Below are 15612 nucleotides of genomic sequence, written 5' to 3'. Positions count from 1 at the left end.
CTAACTTCATTTCCGATGACCTCCTCTATTAGTATTATTATTAGTATATATTTATTCATACTCCACCTTTTCCCCTGACAGGGACACAAGGCATCTTACAGATAAAGAAAGACAGCTAAAAACAGACAAAAAACCCCCAAATCATAAAAAAACATATCTATCATCTATCATCTATCTATCATCTATCTATCATCTATCTATCTATCTATCTATCTATCTATCTATCTATCTATCTATCTATCATCTATCATCTATCTATCTATCTATCATCTATCTATCTATCTATCATCTATCTATCTATATCTATCTATCTATATCTATCTATCTATCTATCTATCTAATCTATCTATATCTATATCTATCTATCTATCATCTATCTATCTATCTATCTATCTATCTATCTATCTATCTATCTATCTATTCATCTATTCATCTATCTATATCTATCTATCATCTATCTATCATCTATCTATCTATCTATCTATCTATCTATCTATCTATCTATCTCTATCTATCTATCTATCTATCTATCTATCTATCTATCTATCTATTTCTATCTATATCTATCTATCTATCTATCTATCTATCTATCTATCATCTATCATCTATCTATCTATCTCTATCTATCATCTATCTATCTATCTATCTATCTATCTATCTATCTATCATCTATCTATCTATCTATCTATCTATCTATCTATCTATCTATCTATCATCTATCTATCTATCTATCTATCTATCTATCTATCTATCATCTATCTATATCTATCTATCTATCTGTCATCTATATCATCTATCTATATCTATCTATCATCACATGACAACATTAACTGGCAACATTAACTCCACCATGTGGAAAGCCCTTGCAGACGATCACAGTGCCTGAAGACAGACAAATGTATGTATCCACAGCAGTGACCAGAGGAGAAATGACTGCTGGGAGGAACGCAGAGGGAAGAAGCACCATGGTGCATCTGCAGCAGCACAACCAGACACCTTCATCTGCCCCAGCTGCAACAAAACATGTCTCACCCATTCTGGTTTCAAAAACTACAGCATGTGCTGTAACTCTCCAAATGTTTGACTTTACCCCCAAAGGTACATTCTTCCATTGTGTGCTGAACCAAAGGTGAACTGTTCTGGAAGCTCTGCAACCGCCATCTTGGTAGTCAAGATAACCCCACAATTAATTGGAAGGTGTTGCAGCAATGAGCTCATATACTGTATGTTTATATGTGCTTGCTTTGATACAGGCTAATTGGCTTGCTTTGAAGTTATCCTTTTCTGGGGGCTTGGGGTGTTGGGCTCTGAGCCCAGAACAGGGAACAATGTGCAGGATTTGGGTATTTGCCACATGCCCTCATCTGGTCAGGTGCTGCTTTGTTTTCTAAAGTACTTATAAATGTTGCTTAGGTGTGGACAAGCTATCTCCTTACCATAGTGTCCTTCTGTAAACCTGGCAGGGTAATTTCCTGTAAGTCTACACCTTTTTGTAGGTGCTACTTTTTTTGAGAGCCTTTTTTCTGGTATACCTGCAACCAACCACTCCCATGAGCCTTCCTTTGGGCCTGCAGTTCAGAACGCATTGTCTCCTGAGACAGACAGGTGCCAACTCAGAATATACTGTTAAAAAATATAATCACCACAAAAACAGCATAGCACCAGACCCCTCATTAAAAGCACATACCCTCCAACATTTCTCCACTGAAAATAGGGGCGTCCCATTCCATAATGATAATTTTACTATTTCTACACCACACATCTTACTGGGTTGCCCCAGCCATTCTGGGCAGCTTCCAACATACATAAAAACATAATAAAACATTAAACAATTTTTTAAAAAAACTTCTCTGTAGAGGATTGTCTTCAGACAGATAAGAGGTCAGATAACCTCCAATATTTCTCCAATGAAAATAGGGACGTCTTAAGGAAAAGTAGGACATTCCGGGATCAAATCAGAAACCGGGACGATTTCTCTAAATCAGGGAAGTTCCTGGAAAATAGGGACACCTGGAGGGTCTGCAAACAGTCAGTTCTTAAAACCACGTTGGAACAAGAAGGTCTTAGCCTGACAGCAGGACAACAATGAGGAAGCCAGTCTAGCTTCTCTAGGGAGGGAGTTCCAAAGTCTGAGAGCAGCCACTGAGAAGGCCCTCTCCACAGTGTGGCTGTGGGTGGCGGAACTGAGAGGAGGGCCTCCCCTGAAGGTATTAGAACCTGGGCAGTGCATATGAGGGAATACAGTGCAGTGGTACCTCAGGATGCGAACGGGATCTGTTCCAGAGCCCCATTCGCATCCAGAAGCAAATGTAACTAGCGATGGCACATCTGCGCACATGCGCGTTGCTTTTCGCAGCTTCTGTGCATGTGTGTGTCATCATTTTGACCGTCTGCGTATGTGCGAGCGGCGAAACACGGAAGTAACACACTCTGTTACTTCCGGGTTGCTGCAGAGCGCAACTCGAATGCGCCCAACATGAAGCATATTCAACCCGAGGTATGACTGTAAAGTCTTTCAGACAGCTTAGACTTTCAGACTGTTTGGACTTAAGTCATATAGGGCTTTATAGGTCATAAATGGCACTTTGAATTGTGCTCGGAAACAGATAGGTAGCTAGCCCGTAGAGCTGTTGTAAAAAGGGAGCTGCATGCTCCCAAAGCTGAAGTTTCCGAGCACTTTCCAAAGGCATTACAAAGCATTATAAATCTTTCCCCAATTTTTCAAGAAGCAAAAGCTGTGTTTCGCATCCACCATAAACTCACTAGGTGGGCTGGATTTAGATTTGGAAGAAGGCTACCAAACAACCACCTGGAGCACAGAGCTCAGAGGGGTACCTGTCACAGGCTATCAGCTCAGCTTTCTGCAAAATAGTACAAAGCAGCTGGTCTTCACTTGAAAACCTGGCACCCATTCACTGTGAAGCCATTGCTGCGTTAACGTTCTTGTAAAAAAAAAAAACAGGCGTGAAAATCTACCACAGATTCAACAAACAATGTAGCTGATCCTACTTAGATGCTTGCACGTTTATATGGAAGGGATAAACTGTGCATGCAAATTGTGCATCAGTGTTGTGAAATGGACTACAGTCGCAGCATTAAAATGCTCCCCCCCAAAAAAAGACACCAAAAGCTATTTGGAGGCAGACTATAGTTCCATGTTGCTTGGTATTGTTGACACCAGGAGTCAGCAATCTTGGGTCTCCAGATACTGCTAGACTTCAACTCCTAACACCTCCATCCTTCATTGCCAGAGTGGTCAAGGGTGGTGGGATGTGTGGCCCAACAATATCTGAAGACCCAAGATTGAGGAAGGATGTTCTACAACATGCGACGGCTGTTTTTCCATCCCTACATGGAGTTGCTGGAAACTTAACCTGGGGACTTTCACATGGAAAGCGTGTACTGAACAACTGAGCTATTGTGCCACCTTTATCTCAATCGCAACCTCCAACTACACTTTAGGGCTACTAATTTTGGGTATCTTACAGAGCCACTCTTATTGACATAATGCATACAATAAAAAGCAGGCACCTTCAATATTTTCAGGCCCCAGACCCATTTAGGGTCCAAATATGCCTTTCAAGACCCATCTCTTAATCTTCTACTATACATTTGCATGGTGGGAGTGCTCCTGTTGCAACCCACCTTGAATCAGGCTACGATCCACTGGTGGGTCCCAGCCCATCAGTTGAATAGCAGCCTTGAAATCCACTGTGTGAATTTATGATTAGTTTGCAGTACTTATCTGGCATTATGAATGGAGGAACACAAAGGAATAAGAGCCAAATGAACTAGAGTGTCTGGCAGCTGCCTTCGTTATATCCGTTTCCCCTCAAAAAGAAGAATGCAACCGAGACTTTGATCTTGTCGAAAAAGCGCCCTGCCCAGTTAATTCTGTCAGATAACAGGAAGTGCGGGCGCTGGGGAGATGCTTGCAAAAACCACACTGACTCTCATATCCAATGCAGCAGACTGAAAGTTCCCAGGCCCCTCCCAAAAGCTTGACACTGAAGCAGCTCTTCCTGACAGATGGGCAAATCGTCCCAGGGTGATCACCACAGCATCCTGCTGCCTGAGCAGTTTACAATGAAGTGGCTCAAGATCAAAGCTTAAAAATGAAGGGGGACCCAGAGCCACTAAGCTGCCAGAGTCCTTCAAACAGAGCAAACTACACTTCACAGCCACTTTAAAAGCGGAGGGTGCAAAAAAAAGGAAAGGAAAGAAAAGGCCTTTTCAATGGCAGCACCTCAGTGACAGAGCCTTGTACCCAGAAGATCCCAGGTGTTGATCTGGGCCCTGCTAGGCCTGCAATGTGGACCACACTCAGCAGTTATGGTATGTTTTGTGCACACAGAAGAACAGCCGTGAAGGATAGAAACGGATGACGATGTGCAATGTCTGTCTCCCCTGCACAAGCTGATCAGTTTGCATTTCTGCTGCTTTTGATAATGGCTCACAGAGACCTTGGCATTATGATTAGAAAAGCAGCCGTGTCGCCTAATCAAGAGTGAGAGCACAACTTGTTTTGGCAAACCAATGCAAAAGGTCCCTGAGCAGGGAACTGATGATGCAGCAGGGGGTCCCAATTGGTCAGATTTCTCCCTCCCAGGTCAATCATGGTAATTCATAGTCCATGTTTTATTCCTTTTTTTGGGGGGGGGGGAAGACTTCAGTACAAAACCTTTGACAGCTACCACCAGTCAGAGAAGCCAACACTGGGTCAACCATCTAGCTGGTAGTTGGGAGCCCAACGTATCCACTCAGATTTGTAGTCCTGCCACACCAATTTGCAAGCTGGGCGGCAGCAAATAAAAACTGTCCCCCCACCTATTTCTTCTTTTAAACAACTGGTGGGGTGGGGAAGTGTAAGATGTATTTGCATCAACAACTTGTAGGTTGCCGGCCTGTCTACAGTGGCCTAGATTTCACAGAGCAAACGGCTGGTATATGCAGGGGGCAGTGATGTTATGAAAACACAGCAGGGGCTGCAGAGAACCGACAGGAAGTCTTCTATTTGCTATCTCTGGAAACAGATAATCACCCAGAAATAAGTAGGAAGAGGCTCCATTGCTTCATTATTATAGACCAGAAAAATATACACAACTAAGCACCATCCATTGCCATGCCCCAATTGTACAAGCATGATTGAAAACGGGACCAGCTGCCTATATAACCATCCTCAGTTGCCTTTGGAAAAGGGATGTGTGGTGCAAAGAACTGTATTTATACAAGCAGATCATTTTCTCCCATAAAGAAGCCATAATTTTAACACTCAGGGACAGGTCCCTTATAACGCCCCTCTTGTAACTTGTAGTATTAACCAGTAAACTCCTAACAACTCTCAGTTCTCTGGGCAGTTAAAATGTAGAAAAAATGGCTGTGCTAGAGTTATAAGCATGCATATAAATGCATATATTTGTAAAAATGGCAAACAGAGATGCATTATATTAGGAAAAGATTGCTTTGCAGAAATGTATAAAAATGAATACCGGTATATTAGGAGAAACTTAAACTAAAATCTTAGGAATTTTCACGAAAACTTAAAAACAAGCCAGCAAGCCAGCAAACAAACAAACAAACAAACCAACAAACCCATAAGCTGTTAAACTTGGAGAGCTTAATTTAAGGCTGGAAAACCAAGGCTGGAGGAGGAACCAAGAGAAACTGAAATTGCCAGATGTTGCCACCCTTAAACAACCTTCCGTTCCATTTCTTCTTCAAGCTAGAGTGTAACAGAAAGCTAGAAACGGCTTCTTTTCCGTAGAACCCCCTCACCACTTCCAGAAAAGCCTGGTGATCTCTCTGCTCACCTCCGTCACATTCATAACCTTGATTGCTGCAAGCTGCCCAGTCTTCACATGGCGACCCTGGGAAGGCGATAAGAACACAGTACAGACAAATAAGCACACAATGCTGGCATAATTATGCAGATTAATGACCTGTGTAAGCCACTGAATCAAAGCACAAATTTTTCAGCAGACACAATTTTAAAACTGCTCAGCTGAGCGAAAGTCATTTGTACAGCACCTGACAGTGGGCACAAAAACTTCTAGGATGATAGTCCATGACAAGGCTAGCAGAAGCTGAAAGTGAGGATTTGAAACCCTCATCCTACATCTGCCTACGTCCTGTCCTTTGGGTGATACTGAAAGAAGATTAGACAGATTTCTGGAGGTAAAGGCTGTCAAAGGGGACCAGCCATGATGCCTATGATCTGCCTCCATAATCAGTTATGCTTCTGAATGACAGCTCCTGGAAACCACTGGAGGGGAGAGCTGCTGTTGCAATCAGGTCTTGCTTGCATGAGCTGGGTTCAAGGTTCTTGTATTGATTTATAAAGCCCTGACAGTTTGGGTCCAGGATATCTCAGGGATTGCCTGAAACCTTATATATCACTGAGTTCATTTGCAGGAGTGTCATTGGTCATCCCCCAAGTTGGCAAGGCTCATTTGACAACATTGAGAAATCAAGCTTTTAGTGTCATTGGCCCAGCCCTGTGGAACTCCCTGCCAATAGAGATTCAGTGGGCACCTTCTGTGCCAACTTTTAAAAGCCTGCTGAAAACGTTTCTATTCCTCCAGGACTATGCAGCTAGTTAAGATTGCACCCCCACAATGGATCTACAGTGGTACCTTGGGTTACAGATGCTTCATGTTACATACACTTCAGGTTATAGACTCTGCTAACCCAGAAATGGTACCTCGGGTTAAGAACTTTGCTTCAGGATGAGAACAGAAATCATGTGGCGGCGGTGCAGCGGCAGTGGGAGGCCCTATTAGCTAAAGTGGTGCTTCAGGTTAAGAATAGTTTCAGGTTAAGAACGGACCTCCAGAACGAATTAAGTTCTTAACCCAAGGTACCACTGTACTGATGTTTGTTTTTAATTTCCTTTTATCTAGTTTTTAGCCTTTTATGATTTCATTGTCTGGTTTCACGCTTTTATATTGTTGTAAACAGCTGTGATATATTTTTCATGATAGAGCAGTATATGAATATATTTATAAATAAATAAAAATACAGCCTCCCCCGCCCACCTCTAAGTCAGAGTAGCAGACAATGCTCTGATTGGCAGATTATTTAGATAAGTAAGGAGTCTGAAAAACCAGTATACTCTAAATTCAAAGAACTCAGGAAACTGTCTGATACCAGGTCAGTCTACTTTGTCCATCTAGCGTGGTGTTGTCTGTTCTGACAGGCAGCAGCTGTCCAGGGCAGTAGAGTCTGTGGCTGTTAGGTCCCCAGCAATGGCAAAGATGGAATATCAGGTCCACGTAAATACTGCATCCCACATGCAGACAGGACACACAAAAGAAGCTTCCATTGACAGTGAGACTGAATGTTTCCTAGGATTCCAACACCCAAAAAGTGCTCAGCACCCTGACACCACCACCAAAGCTTCTGCCTGATTTTGGGTGCTAACGCCCTTCCACCAGCAACCCTCCATGCCCCATTCCTCATTGTAATGCTTTGGAGAGGCTTCCTGGGGGATGCAGAGAGAAAGAAACTACAACTAATCCAGAATGCGGCAGCTAGACTGGTGACTGGGAGCGGCTACCGAGACCACATAACACCGGTCTTGAAAGACCTACATTGGCTCCCAGTATGTTTCCGAGCACAATTCAAAGTGTTGGTGCTGACCTTTAAAGCCCTAAACGGCCTCGGTCCAGTGTACCTGAAGGAGCGTCTCCACCCCCATCATTCTGCCCGGACGCTGAGGTCCAGCGCTGAGGGCCTTCTGGCGGTTCCCTCATTGCGAGAAGCAAAGTTACAGGAAACCAGGCAGAGGGCCTTCTCGGTAGTGGCGCCCGCCCTGTGGAACGCCCTCCCATCAGATGTCAAAGTGATAAACAACTACCTGACATTCAGAAGACATCTTAAGGCAGCCCTGTTCAGGGAAGTTTTTTAACGTGTGATATTTTACTGTATTTTTGGTTTTTATGGAAGCCGCCCAGAGTGGCTGGGAAGGCCCAGCCAGATGGGCGGGGTATAAATAATAAATTATTATTATTATTATTATTATTATTATTATTATTATTATTAAGGAGATGGGAAACATTATTTCTATGAATCTCCTCACATGCACATACTTATCAGTGTGGCTGTCTGTAGCAGAGCTATTCCTACCATTGGGCTAAGTGAGGTGACTGCCTCAGGAAGCAGATGCTGGGGGCGGAGGAGGTGCATGGCAGTAGACCCCTTGCTGATTTTAAGTTCCCATGACCTGTCCTGGCCACCCTAAACTAGACTGCTACTTCAGGTGCAGGGGAAGATGCTAACACTTCACTGGTGCTGTGTAATGGACACATCAACACCATAGATTTAAAGTACTAAGGTACCATTTTGAAAGTCATGGGAACTGCCACTTCTAAGGGTGATTAGAATAGTTAGATACCTCTCAGAACTACAATTCACAGCACCCTTAGCAAACTACAGTCACCATGGGTTGTTGTTGTTTTTTGTGGGGGGTGGGGTGGAGGGCCATGACTTTTAAAGTGGTATAACAGTGATTTCAGTGTGAGGTGTGCATGTGACCTGAGATTCCACTGGCATCCTGTATGTATGACTTCTGTATCTAGAATGGAAAATGGACAGCACCATACTTTTGCCCCAAGAAGCAAACTGCAGTTTTGCAGAGTTGGCTGCTGTCTGAGACAGAGGAGATCTGCGCTTATTTTGTACCCAGCCAATGCCACTCACCTCCACATTGCTTCCAACCACAGCTCCTGCTCCTTTATGGAAAGCCATTGTTTGCAAATGTTTCCAGGCATTGAAAACTTCACAGGATAGTACGAAGCCCTTCCAGACAGGCTGGCACCCTCATTTAAAGCCCAAACTTTCCCTGGCTATTTTCCCTGGAACTTGAAATGGTTAATATTCTTTTTCTTTGAAAACACACACACACACACACACACACACACACACACACACACACACACACACCAGGCTTCCATTGCAATAAATGGCCCATTTCTCAAGGATCACACCATTTTAAACCCAGAGCAAATGATTCACATCGCCCATTGTGACAGCTGGGCTGGGGGTGAAAATCCATCACTCCGTGGCAGTTAATTAGCAAGGATCTTTCACCATAAAGTACCCAGATGAGTCCTTGATGGGTTTATGCAGTTCTGATGAAGGACTGTCCCTTTTGTTTTAATCACCTCCTAAGAGAGCCTGGGAAGGAGGGAGAGGGAGAAAGAGATATGCTGGTATTATAAACTCCCAATGGCAGGCTCCTATTGTTTGCGTGTTCTTTGCTTTCTTGATTCAGCATAATCAAATCAGAACAGAGAGATTGTGTTTATACCATCACTTCACGGATGCAAAGCACAGGTAAAGTTTATAATTATAACAGGTGGTTTCAGTTAGGGAAAGGGCCTTAGCTCAGTGATGTTCTGCCAGGGTTCAATCCCTGGCAGATCCAGGTAGAACTGGAAAAAACTCCCCATCTGGCATCCTGGAGAGCTGCTGCTAGCCAGTGTGGACAATAGTGTTCAAAATTCTCATTGTTCGGGTGCATTTTGCGACAGGGAATTTCATTAGCACGAGCAGTTTCTGAACTCTGGGAACAGTACTGCAGCTAAGATTTCAGATTAAAACTGCAGAGTGGAAGGAAAGAAGGAGCTATTTCTGCCTCCCCACTTCCAGCTATTCTCTGAAGACTGGAGAAGATACCCTCTTATGAATATTAGGGGGGTGGGCAGGGGAAGGATTAGACCATGTGAAAAACGAACATAGTATTTCAGCTGCAGTTCATTCATCTTCAGCTTCGTATTCTTGTTATAAAAAAGCGTGCTTAGACATTCCATTGTTGCGCCCATAACTTAGGTTTAAGCTCCTAGCTAGCTCCTAGCTTTCATATCTCAGTTTCTAACATTAACAATACTGAGCTAGATGGACCAGTGGTCTGACAATTATAAGGCTGCTTCCTATATTCATAATCTTAAAGGACCCCTGGATGGTTAAGTCCAGTCAAAGGCGATCATAGGGTGCGGTGCTCATCTCACTTTCAGGCCGAGAGAGCCGGCATTTGTCCACAGACAGCTTTCTGGGTCATGTAGCCAGCAGGACTAAATCACTTCTGGCGCAACAGAACACTGTGACAGAAACCAGAGCGCATGGAAACACTGTTTACCTTCCCGCCACAGCGGCAGTACCTATTTATCTACTTGCATTGGCATGCTTTCGAACTGCTAGGTTGGCAGGAGCTGGGACAGAACAATGGGAGTTTACCCTGTCACGGGGATTCAAACCGCCAACCTTCCAATCAGCAAGATTCCCAGAGGCTCAGTGGTTTAGACCACAGTGCCGTCCTTCATAATCTTACTATGCTATTACTATAGAACTGAGTGATCCATAATAGACATTGTAAATCACGAACTGTGGAGAGACTGAAAATGTCAGTCTCAAAACTGTAGGAAGCCAAAGTTTGACACAGTTGTATCCCAAAGAGATAATCTGGTTTAAATTTAGCAAATGAACACAGCAAAGTTCAAGCTGCTAAAAACTGTTTCAAAGCAGATTCTGGCCTGCTTCTCAACAATTAACATGAGTCACCCATCCTACAAGTCAACTAGGGCTGCTTTTCTCACATTGCCATCATGTCAGAAGCACGTCAGTATTCAGAACTTTACAGGTTTGTGAAGACTGAGTGCATTTAGGCAAGGCAGGAGCAGATGCAGCATGGAAAAAAATGGGAAGGGGTGTAAAAAAATGACTTGGTCAGGAGTACACAGAAGGGTAAGCGACCAAACCCGAAGAAGAAGGAACCTACCACCAAGCTTGGCTAAGTATTAAGAATGCCATGGCATTTTAATAGGACACAGGAAGGAATTCTCCCCAACTATGATTTTGGTTTCCCCCCACACACTGTATGAGACAGTACATATGACCACAACTGAAGATGGAAAGAGTTGACAGAGGAGACTTGTACCATGAAATTAGAGGAATTGCTTTTGGTGATGCTGTATCCGTCTCCCCCAACAATAGGCAGAGGAACCACGAAACTTGTTTTGCATTAGGTGTTGCAGTTTGCATCTTTGTAATGACATTGTATAAAGAGGAACTACCAGGTGGCCTAGTGTCATAAAATATTCCCCTGAATGCTAAATTCCCTCCTTCTCTCTCTCTCTCCCCCCTCACACACATTTTAACATTCAGGGATTACAACACATTTCACTCTAACATATTAAAATAGCCAGCATTTCCCACATAAGAATACGGTTCCCAAGGCAGCAACAAACACTGGCTTATGAGGGCTTTCCTCTTGCCTCTTGTGCTTGCCTGAGGATGTTTAACCTTAAAGAAAGGGGTGTTGGATGCTCTAGGGGCAGGAAGACCACATTCCTTTAAGGGCAACTTTCCAGGGGCCACATGCCAGTGGTGGGTGGGGCCAAAGGCAAAAGTGGGTGGATCAATCAATGCAAATTTTACCAGGGTACACCAGGATGCTTTCTTCACACTCTCCCCCTCCTCCTTGGGATGGCTGCATTTGCCCCCTGGCCTGCCTTGCCCTATGGAAAAGGGATAAAAAGGTAAAGGGACCCCTGACCATTAGGTCCAGTCGCAGACGACTTGGGGGTTGTGGCGCTCATCTTGCTTTACTGGCCAAGGGAGCTGGCGTACAGCTTAGAGCTTCTGGGTCATGTGGCCAGCATGACTAAGCCGCTTCTGGCGAACCAGAGCAGCACACGGAAATGCTGTTTACCTTCGTGCCGGAGTGGTACCTATTTATCTACTTGCACTTTGACATGCTCTCGAACTGCTAGGTTGGCAGGAGCTGGGACTGAGCAACGGGAGCTCACCCCGTCGTGGGGATTTGAACCGCCGACCTTCTGATCGGCAAGTCCTAGGCTCTGTGGTTTAACCCCCAGTGCCACCCGCATCCCATGGAAAGAGGATAGTCCCAGGTAAAAGGGCAGCCTGGCCCTGAAGCTACGTGCCTAGCAGTGTGTTCTGGCACAGAGGAGAGACCTGTGGGGAAGGTGGCAATCCCTGTACTGCTCTTTCTGTGTGTGAGATGTAGAACTTGTATTGACCTTTGGTGAAGTTTAAGCAGCTTAACAGCGTCTAGGGCTGCAACATCTGGGCCCCAAAGCATTTCCTTCCATTGTAGAAGTGGAAATGCAGAATGTGTCCTTTGCTTAAGGTTTCTTGAAAAGAGGGGGGGGGAGCACAAGCAGAGGGAAGTATGAAGAGGAAGGAGTGGAATGAATAAAAGATTCAAAACATCACCAGCACCAAAATGCGCATAATGACACTTTGCATGGGGGGGACAGCCTCTATCATGTGCTTGCTGCCACATCAACTATACATCTGTCAATATATTTGATTTAGCATTTCAGTTTTAAAAGGCTGTTTTTTATAGGATGAAGAGAGGCAGTTAAATAGCCACACCCACTAAAATCAGTGGTGTTTTAATTCTGATAATGATTAAATAGGGACAGCCCATGACATTTCGCTGTCTCCGATGGAAAACCCATCTATAAACTGAATGTGGAGCATAACCCAGTTGGAAGTTCTCCCAAACAAGCTTTTTTGAAACGGTCCTGGCACAAAGGTTGTAATTCCACTGCCCTGCTAAAGCTAAGCAGCAGCAGGGCTTATCCACACCATAAATTTAAAGCCCTTTCAAAGCACTTGGCTTTCCCAAGGGAATCCTGGGAGCTGTAGTTGGCTAGGAATTGTAACTCTCTTTATTATGAAGCAATAGACCCAAACAGGTAAACTACAGTTATTGGGATTCTTTGGGGGGAGACCATGTTCTTCAAAAGTGTGTTCAATGTGCCAAGGGCCTTCTGGCGGTTCCCTCGTTGTGAGAAGCCAAGTTACAGGGAACCAGGCAGAGGGCCTTCTCGGTAGTGGCACCAGCCCTGTGGAATGCCCTCCCATGAGATGTCAAAGAGAAAAACAACCACCAGACTTTTAGAAGACATCTGAAGGCAGCCCTGTTTAGGGAAGCTTTTAATGTTTAATAGGTTATTGTATTTTAATATTCTGTTGGAAGCTGCCCAGAGTGGCTGGGGAAGCCCAGCCAGATGGGCGGAGTATAAATAATAAATTATTATTATTATTATTATTATTATTATTATTATTATTATTAAAAGATATTATCAAGGCGTTTAGAAACCAAGTCTTATGAGGAACGATTGAGGGAGTTGGGTATGTTTAGCTTGACATAAAGGAGATATCTGAGTGGATGGCTGTCACATGGAGGATGAAGCAAGCTTGTTTTCTCTTGCCCCAGAGACTTCAAGTTACAAGAAAGGAAATTCTGACTAAACATTGGTAAGAACTTTCTGGCAGCAAGAGCTTTTTGATAGGAGAGCAGACTCCCTCAGAAGGTGGTGGACTCTCCTTCCTTGGAGGTTTTTAAATAGAGGTTGGATGGTCATCTGTCATGTATGATCTAGTTGAGATTCCTGCATTGCAGGGGGTTGGACTAGACCAGTGTTCCCCAAACTTGTGTCTCCAGCTGTTGTTGGACTACAACTCCCATCATCCCTAGCGAACAGGACCAGTGGTCAGAGATGATGGGAACTGTAGTTCATAAACAGCTGGAGACCCAAGTTTGGGAAACACTGGACTAGACCCTTCCAACTCCACAAGCCTATGATTCTCTGTTCCTGCCCCCAAAGAGTGTGTTAAATGTATGATGTGGACACGTCCGTACAGAAGAATACTATACTGAGAACTGAACCTTGCTCTAACAAGGTTCAGAGATTAGCAAGGCAGAGGACATGGTACACACAGCTCTAATTTCCAGCAGAAAGAAATAGATGAGCAGCTGAAATGAAATGAGTGGAGTGGTTTGGCTGCCACTGCCTGCCACTCAGCCATGCACCCACCCCAGCAACTTCTGCTTAAGGCAATTAGGATTCTCAAGAGGAAAAACAGCTGACTGGGCAGTTCCAAGAAAACAGCTAAATATACAATGGCAGCAGCCTGACCTAATGACTAAACAAGAAGAGAAAGAGAGAGGGAGAGAATGCTGCTCTTTCTGGCAGCATGAAAGGAACACAAACAAGGAACACAAGCTTTGCCGAGACAATAAATCACATACTTGGGATGCACGTTTCTTGGTCCAAACAACAAAATGACTTCCACAGATTTTGCAAGGCGAAAGTAAAACTTGCAACCTGGAGACTGATTTGAAGATTCGGAAGCCAGTCTTCACCAACCGCTGCCTTCTGGATGTTTTGAACTGCAACTCCCACTAGCTCTGCCCAGCACTCTGGGGGCTGCTGAGAGTTGTAGCCCAAAACATCTGGAGGGTGCCAGGCTGGGAAATGTTGCTTTGAATTGAGTTGGGGAGTCCTTGGCCATTGAGACATTGCTGAGCTGCAACTCCCATCTGGGCTTGGGTCAAAAATTCCCCACCTTGGCTTTAAACTGAATGGGGAAATATGAAGGTTTGTGACATGTTCCATCTACTTTCCTACCTTGCTGTCCAGATGTGAACTGCAACCCCGCCCCCCAAATCTCTACCTTAAATAATCGCATTTTTGTGATCACTTATCTGCAGAAGCAATTTGGCCTTTCTTTTTTGCAAATGGACTGCTTGAACAGATTTAATAAATCTTTTATGTTAAGATGGAAAGGGCAAACATTAAAGGAATGTTATTTCTCTTTCAGCTTCTGTTTTTTTTTTTTTTAAATGTAAGGCTCACTACAAACTACATGTGTGGACACTGCACGTAAATAAATCACGGAGTCTGTTATCTAAATTAACAGTAAATTTATTTTATAAATGTGGCTTTCCTTATATATTTTGGGGTGAATGTTCTTAAGAACAAAGTTATAAAAGCAAGATGTCTGAGCAAATGCAGCGTAGCAGAAATGATCTGTAAATTGTTTATCCATTGTTGTTTTTTCCATTTAAAATCCCAAGTTTCTTTTAAAGAAAACAACAGAAGAGAAACCCTCATAAAATTTTACTCAACAGAGCCAGAAGCTTTCTGGCATCAAAAGAATGCATTGCTTTAAAAAGAAAAGAAAAGAAAAAAAGAAAAGAAAAGAAACTAGAGAGAAAAAAGTATTTTATCATATGACTTTCTCTAAAAAGAACTACCCCCTCTCTGACTAAATTACTTAAGTGCTACTCAAGATGCATTTGTAAGGAACAAATCAAGTTCCTGAGTGATGATATAAGCAATGTATGCGGATTCCCTCCCCACCCCCCCACCCCCCCAGGGCAAAATAACCTGTTGTTATTTTGCAAGCCAAGCAGAAGTCAATGAAGGGCTGATTAAACTTGAACATATATCTTGTGTGTGGCTTTGGTCATAAAGCATGGAGCCAGGGACCAATTTATAGTGAGATTGGCATGGCACTGTTCTACGTTTTCCACGGGAGACAATATGCTTCTGAATACCTGATGCTGGAAACTGCAGGTGGGGAAGAATGCTGTTGGGCCCTGGTCCTCCTTGCAGGCTCTTCAGAGGCATTTGGTTGGCCACTTTGAGAAGAGAATGCTAGACTAGATGAGCCGTTAGCCTGACCCAGCAAGGTCTTGTTATGTTACTATGAGAAAAGTGCGTCTTCAGCCAGAACAGGTGGCATCTAGCAAGATGCTGCAGATAACCAGTGGGGAGCAGTTGCAGTTTCCAGGGT

General features: G+C 43.9%; 1 protein-coding gene across 2 annotated transcripts in view; it reads right to left on the bottom strand.

Annotated features, from left to right (window-relative positions):
• NRK (Nik related kinase) overlaps window positions 1-15612 on the bottom strand; it is a 118857-nt gene that overhangs the window by 87122 nt on the left and 16123 nt on the right. For both annotated transcript variants that reach the window (XM_081897553.1, XM_081897552.1), the window contains exon 3: window positions 5811-5867. In XM_081897553.1, coding sequence (XP_081753679.1) covers window positions 5811-5867 — 57 coding nt within the window. The remainder of the gene's footprint in view (window positions 1-5810; window positions 5868-15612) is intronic.

The sequence above is a fragment of the Podarcis melisellensis genome, assembly GCF_964234715.1.
Source record: "Podarcis melisellensis genome assembly, chromosome: Z".
In the NCBI taxonomy this organism is placed as follows: domain Eukaryota; kingdom Metazoa; phylum Chordata; class Lepidosauria; order Squamata; family Lacertidae; genus Podarcis; species Podarcis melisellensis.
This window is presented reverse-complemented; position numbering and strand designations above follow the sequence as displayed.